The sequence below is a fragment of the Cavia porcellus genome, unplaced genomic scaffold (assembly GCF_034190915.1).
Source record: "Cavia porcellus strain 051 isolate PalLab524CR breed Dunkin Hartley unplaced genomic scaffold, mCavPor4.1 scaffold_3, whole genome shotgun sequence".
NCBI lineage: Eukaryota > Metazoa > Chordata > Mammalia > Rodentia > Caviidae > Cavia > Cavia porcellus.
The window spans coordinates 36,798,807-36,820,496 of NW_026947486.1; the positions used below are offsets into that span (position 1 = coordinate 36,798,807).

Here is a 21,690-nt window from a genome sequence, read left to right on the forward strand (position 1 = left end):
TGGGTACCACCACATCTACCTCCAACCTTCTTTAAACTGTTCCTTCACACTACTAAGAAAAAGAAAACCCATCATGTTCAAGACACTAAAATTAAGACCTTCTGGCAGAATACATGACCCTAAATCCAATAATTTTTCTGGCATAATGTTTTCTAATAATTAAGAATTAGCTTCTCAGCTTTGGATATGCTTGAGCAGGTTAGTCATTTCGGATCTGTAAAAGCAGGGGCTACTAGGGAAATAAACAAAAATAGAAAGCACGATACTTTTGTCAAGAAACTTAAATCTATATATAATACTGCACATTTACTACCCCACAATAGCCAAACACACACACACACACACACACACACACACCTGATTATTTTGTTATTTTCCTTAAAATTTATTAATGACCTCTTCCCATTACTCTTAGGATAAAAGCAAATATCCTTATTGTAGTTTATAAGGTCTTGTATGTTCTGATCCCTGACTCCCTATTATTCTGATCTCCTGCCAGTATCTCCTTACTTTCCTGTATCCTGTACATTTTGTACCCTTACATAATATTGTCCTTCTATCTGTGAAGCTTTTTTTTTTCCCACTACCACCCTTTCCCCTGGATTTAGCTTACATATCAGTTTCTCAAGCAAACCTTTCATGCACCTGCCCTCTTATGGTAGGTAGGTTAGGTCACCATTTTTCTCCCTTAGCATTTCCTTCAGAGTAGTTATCACAGTTGTAATTAAAGAATTTTTGTTTTGTGATTGTAATTTCTGGAATCTTTTTTTGGTAATACTTCAGATTGAACCCAGGAGTACTCTGCCACTAAGCTATATCCCCAGCCCTTTTTTATTTTTTATTTTAGATGGGGTTTCATTAAGTTACCATGCTGGCCTTGAACTTTTGATCCTCCTTCAGTTTGATTTATGGGCAAAGGTCATTATGTCCAGACTCTAGAGAGATTTTGATTACCATTATACTCTCAGCAGCTAGCACAATGCCAGGCATACAGTAGACTCAGTAAATAATTGATTAAATAAGTGAATGAATAACTTCTGTAATGAGGAAAGAAGGATGTTAAAGCACACAAAGAATGTTCAGTGTCTGGCAGTGGAGAGGATTCCAGGAGCAAAGAATAACAGGTAACTGAACAAATTGTGTTCAGAGCGGTTCCAGGCAGGCTGGTACAAAAGAGGATCTGTGTAATGTGAGATGGGATAGATAGACTGACAGAGAACAGCAGTCCTTGAAAGTTTAGTTAAGACAGTAAAGTACAATTCTTTAGTTGCTGTTGTTATATATATGTATATTTGGGGGAAGGCTATACATTGAAACTTTAGAAATTTTTTCAAATACATCTAAACTGGATTATAATTTGGAAAATGGGGACAAACAACCAGTTAGGACCATGTAGTAATGGCCCAGAGACCACTAGGACACAATGTACCTAAACTGAGGCAAAAGGTACTGGGAAAAAGAGATAACACACCCAAGATACCAGGCATACTTTCATACCTGTAGTTCCAGGTTCTTGGGAGGCTGAGGTGGGAGGATGATTTGAGCCTAGGAGTTCAAGTTGTGAGTACATGGATATAGACAATGTATGTATAGAAGTTGAGCTTGGAAGGGTACATACTAAAAATACTAGCAGTGGTTATTTCTGGATAGTGGGATGGGAAATGATACAGAAATGTCCAAAGTAAAGATTTTTTAAAAAATTTAAATTAAGCATTACTTTTTTAATTTAAAAAAGCATAAATTCATTGGTTTTCTTTGTAGGCACATTGGACAACGACCTCTTTAGCACTTTTTGTTTCCCATGGGATTTGTGGTTGTATTGCTTAATTTTATTTTTGAGAGCTTTCCAGTTCTCTTCCCTGGCCTTCTTTTTGAGACAGTAGGTTCCTTGCCCTATCTTTTCTCTGAACTAACAAAAACCCCTTAATTCTGGGGCCGGGTGTGGCATATGCTTATAATTCCAGAACTTGGGAGGCTGAGGCAGAAAGATCACTGTGAGTTTGAGACCACTTGGACAACAAAGCCAGCCTGAATTGCATAGTGAGACCTTGTCTCAAAACAAAACAAAAACTCAATTCTGTACCAGAAGACCAGCAGTTTCAAAGTTTATTGGACATGAGAAATAACCTTGGTGCTCATTTAATGCAGTTTCCTAGGTCACACTCAGTAGGTTCTAATTCAGTGTATCAGGAGTAGGGTCAGATCTTTTTTTGTTTTTTGTTTTTTTGTACTAGGGGTTAAACCCAAGGCATTCACACTGAGCTATATCCCCAGCGTGTTTTACTTTTTATGTTGAGACAGGATCTTGCTAAATTGTCCAGGTGGGACTCAAATTTGTAATCTTCCTTCTTCAGCTTCTCTTAGTGCTGGGATTACAGGTGTGCAGCACTGTGCCTGGCTAATCCAGATCTTTTAAAGGCACCTCATGGTCTGAGAGAAACCCTATTTCAGTAGTGACTTTAGGCAGTGCCCCCTCTAACTTGCTTCTCTTTAAAAAACAGCTGATGAAAGGAAGAAGCAAAGGATGATTCATCATGGATGTCTTTGTGGTTCACAAGTGGTTGGGTTTCTCTCAAAGGGAAAAAAAATGAATAAAGTGCTATTTAACTGACCTGAGATTTTGGTAATAGGTGTTCTTTAAAGTAACCTATTTGAAGTGGCCCCTCTGGGTGGGAATCCAGTCAGACTGAGCAATGATTTAGACTGAAGAGATGCACTCCAGCAAGCAATTGGTTTTGTTAATGATTCCGGGAGGAGAAGGGGGAAAGAAGAACCTAGGCAAACTGTGAAGTCTTAGAGTTCAGATGTTTTCTTCAGTGTATGTTTGTGATACATGATAGTTATATTTATTTTGGAGACTTAGTACACATATATAATTTCATGATCACTTTCCATCCTTTTACCTCTTTCTCCATCTTTCCTCCTTCCCGATTCCCTTCCTCTTCACCAAAAAGCCTTCTCCCTGTTTCCTACTCTCTTCCTTTATTTTACTCTTTAATTAATTTATATTTTGGGCTTCTCATATAAGAGAAGTATTTGCATAACCATGCAGTATTTGGCTGTGTTTGATATATTTCACTAACATGATCTCAAGATCCATCCATTTTCTTGCAAATGACATGATCTCATTATATGTGTGTGTGTGTGTGTGTGTGTGTGTGTGTGTGTGTGTGTGTATTCTTTATCTATTACATTTAGATTTTTAAAAATTTAGATTTTTTTAAATCAAGCTTTTTGTCTACGGAAAATCATACTTCTAATATTAAGATGGTGTGGTATCTTAAGTCTGTTCTACCCATTTTTTGTTGGAATTACTTTTTTTCCTTTGTTGTAGAACAAAGTCTGTTAACTAGATGCCTTTTGTGGGTTATTAACATCTCAAAAACCTGTTCAGGGGCTGGAGATTTAGCTCAGCGGCATAAGCGCCTGCCCTGCAAGCAGGCAGTCGTGAGTTCCTTTGATCCCCAGTACCGATAAAAAGGAAAAAGACAAAAAAAAAAAAGTTGGAAAAACGTGTTCAAAAAATATAAACTCCAGTTGCTCCCAACAGTGAACCTCAAGAACAAAAGTAAGTAGAAGTACTTTTTAGCTACCTTTCCAAGGCCTCAGTGAAGCTGGCAGCCATCAGCTAGATAAACCATCAAGTTTATTAGCTTGAGAGCACAAGCTTCTACTTGGATACAGTTTTCTAAATTTTCATTTATCCAACAATCACTTATTCAGAAGCTTGCCTTTGTCTAGTGGACATTAGCTAATTCTACAAATAGAAGCCAGAGACTGAGAACAAATGAATAAAACACTATTTCATAACTTCATAAACTTAGTAACACATGTAAAAGCAGAGTGGATTCCTTAAAGCAATAGCTTTGTTCTTTTTGTGTGGTCTATTTTAAGTAGGCCCTCTGGCCCAGAATTATCAACCTTAAATTAGGAGCTTTGAGGAAGTGGTGGTTTGCTGGTTGTTTTTTAAAGGATTTTAAAAAATGAAATGTAATACCTAAGCAACACCCATGACCAGCTTCTAAATTGGCGATCAGTTGGGCAAGTCAGTTCCAAAGAAGGCAATTTACCTTGTTAAACAAGTTTCAAGCAGAACAAAATGGCGAATGGATAAATTCTATGTATTTTTTGTTTTATTTTGTTTTGTTTTGGGTTCCATGCAGTTCTTTTGCTCAAGTATATTTTTTGTTTTATTTTGTTTTGTTTTGGGTTCGATGTAGTTCTTTTCCCCAAGAAAGGGTCGCCTAGTCACAAATCTGTATCTCACTTGGCTATGTGAGAGCTTGAGGGAGAGCTAGAAAGAAAGGAGCAAAAAGTAATGCCCCACCAGATTAGAGGGCAAGCCCTGGGGTGGAGCTAGTGCCCTGGCCTCTCTAGAGGTAGACTGGCTTGTAGTCCAGAGTTTGTGACGAATTGATCACAGTCCTCTACCTTTAGATGGGGATACCTCATTGATACTGATGTGTTGGCTTGTAACTCTCAGAACAGAGATATTGTCCAGTTGTTCTCTCTTTTTCCTCCAGCACTTAATGGGTGAATCAGTGACTCAGCTGCTTCCTCCAGAATTTCAGGGACAGCAGTAGGTAATGAGGACACATCACTATAACACTAGGTGCGTGATGGATGAAAGAGCATAAATTTAACTAGCTGGCTTCATTGATATCACGGTGAACAAAAAGAAACCTGGTTGAAAAGAGATTATTTGCATGACTCCGAACTCCATTCCTGCTCCCTTAGGCTTCTCAATAATCCCCTTTTCACCCAGCTGAAGGTCAGGTTGCTTTGCCAACGGAAGCAAGGGGGAGTGGCAGGTGTGAAAGCAGGTGCTTTCTTTCTCCTGCAGAGTCACTCAGACTAGGTGGGGATGCTTCTTGCTAGTCCTTTCTGGTACATGAAAATGCTTTTGTGGAATTTTTTCTGCTGAAAGTGTTTGTTTTTTAAAGCAGTTGCCCAATCATCAACCCCTACTATAAATTTTGACTTCATTTAAAGGAAATGTCAGAGTGAAGTATGCCTGTTCTCTGCCATTGCCACAGCCTGTACCTTAGATGTACCCCCATTTTATGCAGCAATTATATAGACTTGAAAAATTTGTAATTGTTTGTGTGTGCACATGTATGTGTGAGTGCTAGTCATATATTTTGAGTGTATTAGGAGAATGTCATGGCCAAGCAACCCTATACAAAAAACCTCATAATAATTGTATGGCTGGAGACCATTTTCCTGTATCAGATATTCTTAAATTGGTTATAAACCTGTAGCTGCATTTCCAGAGTGATAACACTGTATCAGGTTATTGGGGTGGTTTTAGAGGATCACAAGGACAGGTATGCACTAATGGCCTCATTGACTAGATGATTTGGGAGATAAGAGGTATCAGCAGACTTCTAGGTTTGGGAGAATTTATGCTTTAATATTTAATTGTTACCAAAACTGAAGAGGCTATTGTTAGAAGGGAAATAATTCAGAAGATTGTTAGCTGTAATTTTCATATAGTTTTGAGGTTTGTTTTTAACTTTTGTACTGGGTTCCAGTACCACCTCCTCCTTTGAAGAGAAACTCATCCCTGAAAAACATCGTCCTCTTTGCTTAACAGTGGGTATAACAACCTCAGGTCCTTTCCAGCTACCCCATCTCCTTCCCAGTCTTTCTGCCCTGCATCTCAGAGCCATCTGTTCTTTGCAGTCTGCTTTTTGGGAAAGTCTTCTCATCCATCTGCTCTCCTTGGGCCTTATTGCCTGCTTAAAGACTTATAAAGCCTGGACTGGAACCTCTTTCCAGTTGTTATTTTTAAATTTAATTTTGTTTGTACATGTTCATGTAGTTTACCAGTGTAAATATACATATTACAGCATGCTTCCTTTTTGCCCCCCTCTGTTTCCATCTGCCTCGCTTTCCCTCCCTCCTTCTTCTAGTTCCTCTGTCCCATTTTTCCTTCTTATTGATATTATTTGTCTGAGCTCATGTTATGGCCTCTAATGTTTAGATTAATTGAGGTTATTAGGTTCCTGTACATTGCATATCCTTATTCTTCTTATTTCCCCTTCCCCTCCTCCTTACCCCTTCCCCTTATTCCCTTGCACCACTTCCCTACTGTAAAGGATTCACCCCTTGTCCCTCTATCCATCTTTTGTCTTTTATTTTTATTTTACCTCACTCAAATAAGAGATACCCTGCAGTATTTAAGCTTGTGTGTCTGATTTTACCTCACTCACATTGTATTTTCCAGGACCTCCATTTTGCTACAGATATCTCAAAAGCATTGTTCTGTATAGCTGAGTAGTAGTCCATTATATATAGATACCACATTTTCTTTATCCAGTCATCTATTGATGGGTATACAGGCAGCTTTCAGGATTTAGCTATTATGAATTGTGCTGCTATAAACATTGGTGTGTTTGTATTGCTGTAGTATGATGACTTGAGGTCTTTGGGAAAATATCTAGCAGGGCAATACCTGGGTCATATGGGACTTCTAACTTGAGTTCTTTGAGAAATTGCCATATTGATTTCCGTAATGGTTGTACTGGTTTGTATCCCCATTAACTATGAAGAAGGACTAATTGTTTACCACAGCCCAGGCAGCACTTGTTTTTGCTTGATTTCTTAACGATAGCCATTCTTTCCAGAGTGAGATGGAATCTTAGTGTTTTTTAAATTTATATTTCTCTAATGGACAGAAATGTTGAACATTTTTTCGTATATTTGTTGTCCATTGTGTTTCATCCTGTACGAAGCGTCTCTTCATTTCTCTTTGTTTCTTGACTAGGTCTTTAATTTTAGTTTGTTTAACTTTTTTGAGTTCTTTGTATATTCTAGACATTAGTCTTCTTCCTGGAAGTTTTTTTCCCATTCTGTTGGTTGTCTCTTCACTCTACTGATTGATTCTTTTGATTTACAGAGTGTTTTAGTCTGATACAATTCCATCTGCTGATTCTTTTTTTGTGTGTGTCTTTTTCGTTTTTATCAGTACCAGGGATTGAACTCATGACTGCCTGCTTGCAAGGCAGGCGCTTTTGCCGCTGAGCTAAATCCCTAGCCCCCATCTGCTGATTCTTGCTGTTATTTCTTGTGCAAATGAGATTCTGTTTAGAAAATCCTTTCCTATAGTTATGTGTTCTATTTTATCTTCCAAGAAGTTTAATATTTCTGTTTTAATGTTTAGCTCTTCAATCCATTTTGATTTTAATTTAATATATAATGAGAGATAAGGATCTAGTATCAGTCTTCTACAATCAGATAATCACTTTTCCCAATATTTTTTGTTGAGTAGGCTTTCTTCTAACATGGTTTTGGCCCTTTTGTCAAAGATCAAATAGGTGACTATGTCTGGGGAGATTTCTTTTTTTTTTTTTTTATCGATACTCATGACCGCCTGCTTGCAAGGCAGGTGCTTATGCCACTGAACTAAATCCCCAGCCCCATCTGGGGAGATTTCTGTATCCTCGGTTCTGTTCCATTGATCTACCTATCTGTTTTTGTTCCAGGACCATACTGTTTTTACCACTTTTGCTTTGTGGTATAGCTTGAAGTCAGGTATTGCAGTGCCTCTTGGTTTGTTCTTCTTGCTATTGTGTCTTCTTGCTCCATATGAATTTTAGGATTGTTTTTTCTAGATCTGTAAAGTATGCTGTTGATATTTTGATTGAGACTGCATTGACTCTGTATAACATTTTGGAAGTATGGTCATTTTGATAATATTCCTTCTGCCTATGCAGGAGCAGAGGACATCTTTCCATTTCCATTTCAATTTCTCTTTCTTTAGAGTACTGTAGTTTTCTTCATAGAGGTATTTCACTTCCTTGGTTAGGGTAATTCCTAGGTGTTTCATTTTTCTTGAAGCTACTGTGAATGATGTTATTTTCATAATATTCTTTTCATCCCATTCATTGTTAGTGAAAAGAAATGCTAATGACTTCTGTGTATTGATCTTGTGTCCTGCTGCATTGCATAAATTGTTTCTTAATTCTAAAAGTTTTTGGTGGTGTTCCCTGGGTCTCCTGTGTAGAGTATCATGTCATCTGCAAATAATGATAATTTGAATTCTTCCTTTCTATATATATCCCTTTTATTTCTTTCTCCTGACTAATTTTTCTGGCTAATGTTTCAAGTACTATTCAATAGAAAAGGTGATAGTGGATATACTTGTCTTGTTTCTGATTTTAGGAGAATGCTTTTACTTTTTCTCACTTAGTATGATGCTGGCTACTGGTTTGTCATAAATAACCTTCATCCTATTCAGATATGGTCCTTCTATACCTGCTTTTTTTAAAGGGTTTTTATCCTAAAGTGTTGGATTTAGTCAAAAGCCTTTTATGCATCTATTGATGTAATTATATAGTTTTTTTTTTTAATCTTGCTTCTGTTTATGTGGTATATTTATTGACTGAGGTATGTTGAACCATCTTTGCATCTCTGGAATGAAGCCTGCTTGATCATGATTATGATCTTTTTTATAATGTACTGCATTCTATTTGCTAATATCTTGTTGAGGATTTTTGCATCTCTCTTTATTAAGGAGATTGGCCTGTAGTTCTCTTTTTTTAATTGAGTGTTGACCCAGTTTGGGGATTGGAATGATACTGGCTTCTATAAATGGGTTTGGAACCACTTCATTCTTTTCAATTTCATTGAAGAGCTTGTGGAGTATTGGTGATATGATACTCTTAAATGTTTTGTAGCTATCAGCAGGGAATCCATCAGCTCCTGAGTTTGTTTTAATTGGTAGATGCTTTTATACTTTGTCAATTTTATTGCCTATTATTGGGTTGTTAAAATATTTATGTCTTCTTGTGTTAGTTTTGTTAGTTTGTGTCTAGGAATCTGTCCATTTCTTCAAACTTTGCTTATTTATTGGAATATAATTTTTTGAAGTAGATTCAGTTTTCTGAATTTTAACAATGTCTTTTGTAATTTTCTTTTTTCATTTCTAGTTGCATTAATGTGAGTCTTTTTTTCTATTGGTGAGTCTGGCAAAAGGCTTATCTATTTTATTTATTCTTTTGAAGAACTAGGTTCTTTGATTAATTGATTTTTTTTTAGATTTTTGTCTCAATTTCATTGATCTCCTAATTCTAGTTTCATTCTAATATTCCTAATTTCAACTTGGAAGTGGTTTGTTCATGTTTCTCCAGTATCTTAAGATTTCTCATAGGATTATTTATTTGAGCTTGCTCTATTTTCATAATGAGAGCATTGACTGTGATGAATTTTCCTCTTAGAACCGCCTTCATAGAGTCCCAGAGGTTTCATTGAGTAGTACAGTCATTGTTGTTAACCATCAGAAAATTTTAAATTTCTTTTTTGATTTATTCTGTGACCCATTGGATGCTTAGGGATATGTTGTTAAATTTTCCAAGAGCTTTGCCTTTTCCAAAATTTCTTCTGTAATTGATTTCTATTTTCATTCTGATATTATGCAAAGAGTAATTTCAATTATTTTATATTTACTTAAGCTGGTTTTGTGAATCAGTATGTGATCTATTTTGAGAAAGATGTCATATGCTCCTAAAAAGAAAGCATACTTTGTTGTGGAGAAGGTGGAATACTCTATATACCTATTAAGACCATATGTTCAAAGGTGTGGTTTAGCTCTGATATTTCTTTTGTGATTTTTTTGTTTAGTTGATCTCTTTACAAATTAATTGGAATGGTTTTATTCTGGGTTATTTGATTTTATTGTCTGTGATGGTATGAACAGCTATTTTGAAGAAAACAAGACATCATAGTAGCTAGTGCTAATTTAATATCATCTTGTTTTGAAGTCCCATCAAACTGTTGTTCTTCTGTCTCCATCGGTTTTATCATGTTGTATCTTATTGGATTTTATTGTATGTGATAGTACAAACAAAATTTTTTATAAACAAGGAGATAATATAGAAACCATTGTTTGTTTTCTGTTAGCTGGTTCTAAATACCCCGTAATACTTTCATTCTCTTGAATGGTTTTACACTGTCTTGATATGTTTGATGCTATAGTATACGAAGTTATACTCAAATATTTCAAGGCAAGAGACACTATGGTAACTACTGTTATATTGGGTTATCTTGTGGTGAAACACTATGTTGCTTAAATTGTTCTGTTCTGACCTGTGCTGTTGTGTTGTTATGTCCTCTTTTATCACAATCTCCTTTTTATTTGTTTATTTATTTGTTTGTTTTTTAATTAAGGGAAAATAAATTTAAAAAATAGCAGGATATATTATAGTAATCATTTTGATTGCTCCACACCATCTTGTTTTGACTGATTGTACTCTGTTCTGTTTTGTTTGATAGTATCAAGTTTGAGGGTATAGGCAACTACTTTGAAGACAATAAGATTCACTATGATGCCCATTCTGGTTTGACTGTTATTTTCTTTTGAAGTCCTGAAATGTCTCCAATGTTTCGGTTTTATTGGTTTTGTTCTATACTGTTTTGTTAAATTTTATTATGCCTGATGATATAGGCAATTCTTTTTAAGAAAGCAAGAGGCATTATGGTAACCATTGTTGATCACCTTGTATTCTATTTTTACATCATGTTCTATGTCCATCCTTTTGTTTTGACTGACTCTGTTCTGTTTTTTCACATTTGGTTTTATTCTCTAAAAAAAGTGATAAGAACTGTGGGAGTAATAAAACCCAAAATGTGTAATTGTTATTGTAAAATAGAGAGGAAAAGAAAGTGCTCTAAAGGATATAACTGCATGCATATTTAAGTGTGTAAGATAGATAAGCATATTACTAAGTTATTGTTGGATCATTGAACAGAACTGTTTGCAGTCTCACTGTTTGAATGTCCACTTTGTATGCTTTAATTTTGTAACTTGAACAACTATTTCTAAGATGGCAATATGTAATCTATTAACTAGTGATTTCTTACTGTTTATTTTTTTAAATTCTGTATTACTTGTACCCTTTTTCTGTTTTGTTTTGTTTTCTCTTTAAATAAAATTTTTAAAAAAGCAGGATGTTAAATTAAAATCCTGTACCATGATTGTGTCAGTATTTATTTGATCTTTTAAATTTCACAGTTTTTGTTTTATGAAGATAGGTGTGTCAGCATTCAGTACATGTATGTTTATCAATGTTATCTCTTCTTGCTGGGTTGTTCTGTTAATTTGTATGTTTCTTTGTCTCTTCTAATCAGTTTTAGCTTGAAGTTTACCATTTCTGTTATTAGAATTGCTACCATTCTCTGTTCTCTGGGACCTGGTGCATGAAATGTCGTTTTCCATCCTTTAATTTTTAATCTTTAAATATCTTTTTGGATTAGAAGCGTTTTTCTAATGAAACAGACTGTTGGGTTCTGTTTTTTTTTTTTTTTTTTTTTTTTTGTCTTTTTGAGACAGGGTCTCACTATGCCCAGGCTGGTCTCAAATTTTCTACAATTTTCTTGCCTGAGCCTCCCAAGTACTGGGATTACAGGTGTGTACCATGATGCTTGACCTGGATTCTGTTTTTTTTTAATTCAGTCTGCCAGTCTGTGTTTTTTGATTAGAGAGTTGAGGCCATTAACATTTAGAAATATTACTAAGATGTGTTGGCTATTTACTGTTGCTACCTTCTTTATCTATTGGTAAATGCTTTGTTTTCCTAATCTTTTTTTTGTTATTTATCCACTGAACTCACTGATTTCCTCTGTGTTTTTAGGTGTATTCCTTTTGTGATTTCTGTTGAGTATAGTCTTAAGTATTTTATCAAGAGCTGATTTACTATTCATGTATCTTTTGAGCTGGTCTTTTTCATAGCAATACTTATTTCTCTACCTATTTTGAAACATAGCTTTGCTGGATAAATTAATCTGGATTGGAAATTATTTGCTTTTAGGGCTTGCAATATTTCACTTGGCCTTTAGGAATTGTGTTAAGTCTTCTGTGATTCTAATTGGTTTATCTTTATATGTAGTTTTTTTTTTTGTTGTTTGGTTGCTTTTAAAATTCTGGGTTTTTTTTCGGTCAATATCTGGTAGCTTAGTAAGGATATGCCTCAAATGAGCTTCTTTTATTATCATAGCTGTTTGGCATTGTATATGGGTCATTGATTTCAACTTCTGTTCTTAAATTTGGAAGATTTTCTTCTAGGATTTCTGTAAACATGTTAGTAAATCCATCTGTGCTATCTTCTAGTTTTTATCAAACTCCAGTTAGCCATAGATTGATCTTATTGATATTTGGTAGTTGCTGAAGAATCTTCTCTTATTTTCTTTATGGCTTCTTTGAGTTCTTCATTGTAATTTCCTATTTTGTCCTCAGTATCAGATGATCTGTCTTCATATTGGTAGTTTCTACAGTTTATGAATTCTGTGCAGTTTTTTGTTTCTGGTATTTGTGTCAAGGATTCCACATTTTTGTGGAATCTGTCATTCGAAAGTTGAATGGTCTGGGTTAGCTCATCTTGTTTTTTTTTTTTTTTAACCTATTTCCCCTAAATTCACCATGGGCGTATTGAGTAAAATTGCTGTGAATTTTTGGTCCATTTCCTCTTTGAACTCATCTATTTTCTGTGATCTTTATGTAGACTCCTGCTACCTGGTATTTGTTTTCTTCTTTCTTTGTGACTCCTTGCTCTGCCTTGGGAGAGTTAGATGAACTCAAGGATCTTCTACTGCCTTACTTCCCCATCCTTGTAATATGTATCTGTGTTTGATTCACATATGCCTCACCTCTTTTTCCCCTCCTTTATTGCTGGGGAGACTACTGCAGGTTGAGAACTAGAAAAGTGAGGAGAGTTCGTGGCTTATATGGAGATGTTTAGTATGATATTGCCTTGTTTGTGCATAATTTTCGGCCTCATATATACAGTACAAGTATTTACTTCTGTTATTTACTGTGATTTGGACTCTGTCCCTATGTTATGCTGAAAGGATTACATCGCCAATAGATTCAATCATGCAACACTTCTATATGATAGTCCTTGCAGTTACACTTCTCTCCTTTGTCTGTCCTTTATGCAGACAATTACCATTTATTATTTGTTGTTGTTCTTCACTGAGGTAGGTGAAATGGAGGGAGGAGCATGGAGGGTGGTTGGATGAGGAGCGTTAGACATTAAGGGGGAGATTTGTAGGGAGGATAACAATAGATGAGAGGTTTGATGTGTGATCTGATTCTATTAGAGTGACTTTAGTTTAGTTGAAGGATTTGTACTGAGAGTTTTCAAAGGATGTTTGGGGAGGCAACAGTGAGATATAGGAAGAAAGTTTACTTTGTGATTGAGGGAAACTATGGTAGTCAGAACTTGCTAGTAGAAAGGCTTAGGATAGGGGAGATCAAGGGTTAATATGAGAGAAGAAAAGAGTGACTGGGGGGAGCTAAGTATGGGAAAATAAGACTTTCAGAAGAGTAGTTTAAGTGTTTGGAAAAAGAATAAAGTAATATAGTGGTAGTTTTGCTTTGGAGGTCTGTAGTGAAGAAGGTAGATAGGAAGATGAGATGAGGGAGTGAACCTAGACACCTATTAAGTCAGAGCCAATGGAGAAAAAATACACAAAAATAAAAACCTAATAAACACAAAAAATCATAAAAGAATATAACATAACATGGCACTACCAATTAAGTCAAGAAACAAACAACTGAAATCTATAGGATATCCAGTGGGGACACATTAAAAATTCCAGTGAGACAGTGAATGTGATTCACATGTGGCTTCTTTGCCAGAGAATCTGAGTGCTTCCACCCTATAACTCCTCCAAATCTTCCACTGCAATACTGAAGTTAACTCACACTCAGCACTTCTTTCAGCCAGGTTGCACGGATTCTTGCAGAGTCAGATCCAGTGTGAGTTCTCGGGTTAGGAACTTTTGCTGTCCCTCTCCCTGGGCATGATGGTGGAGTTGGCAGATGATTCACTGGCCCAAAATTGTCCACCCAAACAGGAATATGTCTATGCAATCAGATCAGCTACAACAATAACAAGCTAATCGGTTATACTGGTATCTGTACGGGCAAGTTGAGAACATACCAGGAAACCCAATTTTGGATTTCCCTTTAGCCTAGAGAAGTCCACAGTTGCATTGTAAGTATTGTAATAGCCCAAGTATTGGCTCACAGCTATTATGTGCTAAATATGATAGCTTTGTCTCCTCTAATGGTAAAAAAAGCATTCAACAGTAATTTTATAAAGTCAATTATTTATGATTTTTTTTTGTCTTTTTCCTTTTTATTGGTACCAGGGATTAAACTCACGACTGCCTGCTTGCAAGGCAGGCACTTATGCCGCTGAGCTAAATCCCTAGCCCCTAAAGTCAATTATTTAAAGCCCAAAGGGTTTGGTACTAAGTGATGATCATTTTGTTTTACAAGTCTTCTTTTATGTGATATGGGAATGGGGAAATAGGATCCTAATAGTAGTAGAGGAATATTTTATATTTAGATAGGATAATGGGGAAAACTGAATATAGAATCCATACTGAGAAATGAGGATAAGAAAGGATTCTATAGCTCATATAAATATTAGAGAAATACTTAAAAGGAAATGGTTGAAGATGGAGGAGAAGAAAGAAAAGAAAAATAGAAGAAGGATAAGAAACAGGAAAAAGAAGTCATATGAAAAGATGGACAAAAATATAAGGAATAAAAAGGGACAAGGGAGAATTTCTGTACCCTCTATAGACTGTATTGGAAGAAAGGGCAAGAGGAAGTGAACACATATATACTGACTCTCACACTCTTAAAGGGGTAAATAATGGAATAAATTGGGGAGGAATAAATAGAGGAAAACAGCAAAAATAAATAAAATCTTCTATTGTTTTGGACATGTGGCTTTTTTCCACAGCTGAGGAATAAGGAACACAGCTCAAGCCGAGACATGACTTTGCTCATTCTGGAAGTCTTAAGGTGGCAGTCCACTCTGAGAACGGTGCTGGATGCAGACATTCACATACAATGAGGACAGGGTGTCAATGTGACCTTCCAATGTTGTATAACTCGGGATGAACCTGGCCTGTGATCATAAAACCTGGGTCTATGTTGACCAGCCCCAGCCTCTCACTTGAATTGCCTCTGGTCTGCTCTCCAACTGCTGGCCATCTCCTGTGGCTGTCCTTCCCTCATCCACTCTGGGGACTTGGGATCTTGACTATGTGGAGCATGGCTTGGAGCCAAAAGGCTGTTTTGGGACCCAGGTTTGAATGCTGAGCCCTTCCCTATCATTGTATCCCCACCAGCTCTTGTTCTGCAGTTGTGGTGGCTGGTGCTGGACCAGCGTCACTCACCAACTAAATTGTTTACAGTGGAAGGCCACTCTGGGAGCAGTATCCCATGTTGTTTTCTTGCAGGTTCCCACTGCTGCTGAATATTCTAAATCCTTCCTTCTCAGTAGATCTTTCCTCAGCTTCTATGAGACTGTTCCTCTAGTCAGCCATGTTGAATCCCCTATTCCTGACTTCTGTCTTGTCCAAGATCAGGTCTGTTGTTTGACTGGCACTTCTGCTGTCCCATGCAGAGAGGAAAACAATATAGAGCCAGTTCTAAGTTGGCGATGACTGAGCCAAGATGTGGAATCTACAGTTGTGAAATTGATTGAGGACCAGTCCACTGGTCTGAACATTCTATTGGGGTGCACCCTGTTGTTATTTTTTAAAGGATCAGTGAAATTTTAAGGCAGTAACAGGTGCTTTGTGTGACCCCTTTTTCGCGGTGCTTTTTCCTTCTATGTGGCTGAGAGTAGAGAGAACTCTATTTTTCTAGGCTTGGAGGAGGAAAACTGCTTATCAAAGCAAAGATTGGTCCAGTTCTAGCTGCTTTGAATCTAAGTGTCCTGGCTTTTCGGATACAGGCATGTAGGCTCAGGGGAGTTCCTTGGGTTCATTCTTTTTTTTTTTTTTTTTTTTTTTGGTCTTTTCCCTGTATCCTTGACAGAGTACAGTCGCTTTGAATCGAAGATACATGACTTGCGAGAGCAAATGATGAACAGCAGCATGAGTTCTGGGTCTGGGTCCCTCCGAACAAGTGAGAAGAGGTCCTTATATGTCAGGTAAGTTGACCTTTTGAGCTCCCAGCCTGGTGCTGGATGAAGTCCAGCCCAGCCCTTCTTGTTTAACTTGTGGGCTAAGGAGTGTGTATTCCCAGTACTAAAATAACACTTTGCACTATGTGCTCAGGTTGTATATTTTATGGTCAATATCTCTTCCCTTTTGTGAGTTGGCTTCTTCCTTTTGCTCATGAATGACTCAGTATGGGAAAACTTTAGTTTGCTCTAATTGTAAAGATTGTTGAGTGATTGTTGCTAGTCAGCCTTCAAATAACACGCAAATGTTCAAAGTACAGTACTTTGCTTGCAATCTGTGCTTTGAGGGGAAAGCTTACCCCATGTCCCCTTGCACATATGTATATTAGCATTAGGATTTGTATCTGAGCATGTCATCACAGCATTTTGGTACAGTACATTTCTGAGAGATCAAAGAACTGACAGTTTGGTGCATTCTGGGTGTTTCATTGTGTTTCCATCCCCACTTCACTGCTGGCTGTAATGGTCTGTTGTGCCTGTGAATCATGGGATGGGATGGTAGGTGTTCCCTTGGAAGGGAGGGGTAAAAGGAACAGATATGTAACATTGAACTATTGATGCTGAATGCAATTTTATGATGTGGTCAAAGGTGGAGTTTTATCCTTTTGGTGCAGTATGATACTGTCAGGCCAGATGCAAACCTCTAGGGGTGCTGCACTGAAGGTACACTATGAACTCTTAGAATTAGGAATAATTCTTCCTGCTCTAGCTTCTTGGCAAAACTCCAGCAGTCTGGTGGAAAGTCAACTGTATCTCATTAAGGTCAAAACCTTTAGAGAAAGTAGTAGTAGGATTACTCCCCAGAGCCAGAAGTAGCTAGATTTTTTTTTTTTGTACCAGGGATCAAACTCACGACTGCGCACTTGCAAGGCAGGCGCTTATGCTGCTGAGCTAAATCCCCAGGCCTAGCTAGATGTTTTTAATGCTTAGGTGTGGAGTTGTTTCAAACTCTGTGATTGGTCTTTTTCTTGTGGCCTCTGATACCTGCTAGAGGCGGGGAGACTATATTTGCTAGTTGCCTGGCAACATGAGAATTGCTCTGTCCTTGGGGTATGAGATGATGAGCACTAACCTGTGTCAATGCTGATTGCAGCTCCCAGGGAGCTTGTTTTTCTTTCTTCCCAGTTGGTATATAGTCCCTGACCCTACTGCAGAGAACAGAGGAATCTATCTCTAAGACTAAGTCTTCAAGAAACCCTGGACCTCTTATAAAGTGAACCCTTAACTCTATTCCTTGGACATGGAGAGCCTTTGCTGTGCTCACCTCCGGCGGTGAGGGGAGCAGAAGGCTGGAGTCTCCCTCTCCGGCAAGAAGAGCCTGTTTGCTGTCAATAAAGCCCTTGCTGCTGAGCTTGGTGGTGCACACTTGCAATCCCAGCACTGGGGAGGCTGAGTCAGAAGTATTGCCATGAGTTCAAGGCTAGCCTAGACTACATAGTAAGACTGTGTCACAACCCCACCCCCCTAAATTATGTATGTGCCCTTGCTCCTGGTCTGCAGCCTAGACACCAGGACATTGATGAGGGGAAACAGAAATGTGCTGTCACTCCCCAAATGGGCAATTCTTATGTGACTTGGTCAGGATTGTTCCGTTACTGTGCTTCTAGCCCCCGCAGATGTGGCACTCCAGTGTGCGTGGGAAGCTGCTCTTTAGGCAAGACAGTTTCTTTCGAGAGCTTTATTTTTAGATCCGTCCTCCCTGCCTATCCTGTGTTGGAGCTTTCCCTGCCTGGGCAGGATGAGTGTGGTATTGGCTTTCTATCCCGAACACATTCTGTGGCCCAGGCAGGGAATATAGTCAGCCTAACTCTGGGGAAGAGAGGAGAGACTACAATAACTGTTTCTAGAAAATCCTTTTATATAATCTGCCTATAGTTAACCTTGTCTGTATCCTCTGAAGAAAGTAGATATGGTTTAGAATAGAAACTGTTTGTGATCACTAGGCTTAATCAGAAATATTTTATGACTAGTAGTGAGCTGAGACCCTTTTCTAGGCTAACTCCTATATAGAACCTGAGTTGCTCTCTTCCCTTCCCTTCCATTTTTAGCCTTTCACTCTATATTTGATTCTTTTTCTTTTGCATGTGAACATATGTAAGTTTCTTCCATTCTTCTTTTCTTTTGTTCTTTCTTTCTTTCTTTTTTTTTTTTTGAGACAGGGTCTCACTATGCATTTCAGGCTGACCTTGTACTCACTTTGTATTCTAGGCTGTCTTCAAACTCACAGCAATCCTCTTGCCTCAGTCTTCCAAGTGCTGGGATTATAAGTATGTACTACTATGCCCAGCTTTCTTCCATTCTTAAAAAGAAAAAAATAATCCCATGATACTAAGAGCTCCTTAGACTATTACCTTCTCCCTCTTTCGTAGCTCACTACATTTGCCAAATTCTGTACCAGGAAACACTAGTTCCTCAAGATGTTAATAAGCATTGTGTGAAAAAATCAGTTCTTAGGTCACTGGGCAAATGCAGGCTTAAACAGGAAAAAGAAGTTCTTTAATTAATGTTTAAAAGGGACTGTCTGGGCAATGTTTCCCCAAAACATTGGATCCTAGGAGTCTCATTTGGAGAAACCTTGCATCCAGGCCGGGAGATGTTAGAGTCATCTCTGTGTGCTTCTTCTACTTCTTCCAAAAACTTCTTCAGTAGGCCCATGGGAAATAAGCACTGCCTTTTCAGCATGGTGGTGTGGTTTCCAGAAGCCCTGCAAGGCTACAGAGGAGAAGATAGATGCCCAATTGGTCAGGAATCAGTGGTGACCTCTTGGTCATCAAATTCAGTGAATGTTTCACTAGTTCTCTGACATTGGTCTGACACCTTCACTGCATCTGTTTCCACAAGTTACCTGCTTTCTTCTTTAAAGGCTTCTTATTTGCCTTGCTGACTGTTCCTACCCCTCAAATAGCAATGTCATTTATTTTTACAGCTTCAGAGCCTGCCATTGTAAATGACAGCTCTGATCTCTGTATTGAACTGTAGTTCAACATATTAGAGACTTTCTAGACATGTGCATATATAAAGCCACCCTTCCAGTGTTCAAATAAGCAGCATGTTCAAAATGGGTTTCCCTCCCCACCTCCTCCCCTCACTTTCCTTAGTTAATTGTCTCACCCTATCATGTGGAAAAGGTATTAGATTTGCCTCACCCAAGGCACATTTTGGCACCGTGTAAGGGAGAAAGAGCTCATGATGAAAACTGTCTGAAATAGAATGGATGGCTTCCAGAATGAGTAAATTTGATTGTTTTTAATCACTGTCAGGGTTCAGAAGAGGCTCGGTGACTGTTTGCCCAGCTGTTATAGAGCGGTTGAAGCTAAAACAATAATCTGCTTGATTTGATCTGATCTTTTCAAGCTTTTGGTAGTTCCCCTGTATCTTCAGGTTAAAGGGGAACAAACATTTAGGGACAAATACTCAGTATATGTCATGACCTTTGTTATTCTCTTTAGATGGCTTTTAATAATGTTCCAAAAGTAGACATGATTCTTATTTTGTGGATGAGAAAACTGAGACTCCAATTAGCTGTGAAGTTCCTATATTGGGGATATTTACTGGGTTTCTCTGAATATAAAGTATGTTCTTTCAGCTCCTTACAGCTAGCTGATATGAATTGGGTGGAGTATAGTAAAAATATACATCCCAAGCTCCTCTTCTAGTGGTTTGGCTTCACCAGGTTCAAGGAAATGTCTTTAACAAGTAACTAGGATGCTCAAGACTTACTTCTTGTGTGCCATAATAGACATTAATTTCTGTATTATAAAAGCAACTAAATGTGTTACTTCTTTAACTTCTGGGTTGTGAAGAATTTGGGCATAGGGAAGGGGTAGGTTCATGGCAGCAGCAGAAAAGATTGAGCAACCCATGCTTAAATGAAGGCAACCTTTTTCCCCCTTTTCTTTTCTTTTCTTTCTTTCTTTCTTTCTTTCTTTCTTTCTTTCTTTCTTTCTTTCTTTCTTTCGGTACTTGAGATCGAACTCACAACCTCACAGTTGCCAGGTAGGTGCTTGTGCCACTCCAGCCCTGAAGGCAACCTTTTCAATTTTAAGTTTCACCTCCAATTCTTTTAGCTGTTCTTTCTCACTCTGACATCTCTCTTCCCTTCCCTTCTCCTGGGTTCCACCCTCTGAAATGCATAGGTTTGCAAAGCTATTTTGAAGTAAATAATGCCTGTTTACAGCTGCACTGAGGCTAGAGCAGGTAAAACCCTAGGGAGCTACAGCTGTACTAACTATGGGGTAATGGGATTTGTGGAGCAAAAGTAAGAGGAAGAAGAAAAGATAAGTGTTGGGGAAATGGAAGTTGGTTTTAAGCTTTACAAGTCACAAAGGATTTAATGAGAAAAGCTACTAAGTTTGTTGGCACAAGCCTATAGTCTCAGCACTCATAAGGCTGAGGCAGAAGGATTGCCATGAGTTAGAGGCCAGCCTTGGCTACACAGTGAGTTCAAGGTCAACCTGCATTGCATAGTGAGACCTTGTCTCAAAGAACCAAAGAAAGAAAGAAGGAAGGAGAAAAGCCTTCTTCACCCTTCACCATACTAGAATCAGATGGGGTTTTTTCAAATTTTTGTTTTTATTAGTACGCATTTGTAGTACATAATGATTATATTGATCATGGGGATTTGGTACATAGAATCAGATCTTAAGTGGATCAGCAAGATGAGCCAAGCCTATCTGTCTGCCTGGCCTGAGGCTTTTGCCCTGCACATGAATTTGCCCACTGGAAGAGACCACAGAAACTACCTGTCTTGAGTCTTGGGCTCAAGGTTCAGATGATTAGGTGTTTAGCTCAGGTCATTTGCATGGGAAGGCAGTACAAAGATGCTGGATAGATTACAATGCCATGGAGGACTGATTTTATTTATTTATTTTGTGAATGAATGAATGATCTTTTTTGGGTGCCAGGAGGCTCAGAGTACAATTGTAGACAGAGAAAGCCTTTGCAAATCTGTCAGGTTAGGCTGACTGTGTTCTTTGCAACCAAAGGACAGTAGGAAGGCAGTTGGGGAATCCTAGCCTCCTGACTGGCCATCTGCTATGCCAGTCTTTTTCCTACTCTGGGGAGGAAATCATGTTGTGGAATCTGGAGTCTTGATTCAAGAAATATTGGCTTGATCATCAAAGAAGGCTGGCTGAAGAGTGCTCCTTCCTGTCAACAGCAGACATTAATTGTCAACTACTCTGTGTTTTGCCCAGGGCGGTGCTTGGTAGAGTGTGACTTTGTCTTCTTCATTAATTAGCTTCAGTATTGCCAACAAGGCAATATTGACAAGCTTCACTATCTGACAAGATTTGGAAATGGCACTAATATGCATGTGTGTATGTATGTATGTATGTATTTTTATTTGCAGCACTGGGGAATCAAATCTGAAGCCACTTGCATACTAGGCAAGCCTCTGTCACTGAACTACAACACCAGCCATGATAATAATGTATTTTAACAGCAACAACAATGTACCTAAGTGTTCAGGACTGCCAGAGGGCAGGACAGTTTCCTAAATTAGTGACTTCTGGAACTGCCTTGTCCCAAAAAATATTAGTCCTTGGCCTATATTCATAATTCCTCAACTCATCCTATCATCTGTAGGTTATTTTAGTCCTAAACAGTTAATCATTATGGAATGACTAGTCCTTGAATGTCTCTCCAACTTCAGAGTTACCCTCTAAGGCATGAAGCTTTGAATAGACTAAGGAGTAGGTAT

General features: G+C 37.9%; 1 protein-coding gene across 6 annotated transcripts in view; it reads left to right on the plus strand.

Moving 5' to 3' along the window:
* The window catches only part of Dlg3 (discs large MAGUK scaffold protein 3), a 65,142-nt gene that overhangs the window by 24,750 nt on the left and 18,702 nt on the right, over positions 1-21,690 (plus strand). For all 6 annotated transcript variants that reach the window (XM_063246032.1, XM_063246033.1, XM_003471011.5 and 3 more), the window contains one exon: positions 15,842-15,956. In XM_063246032.1, the coding sequence (XP_063102102.1) occupies positions 15,842-15,956 (115 nt within the window). The remainder of the gene's footprint in view (positions 1-15,841; positions 15,957-21,690) is intronic.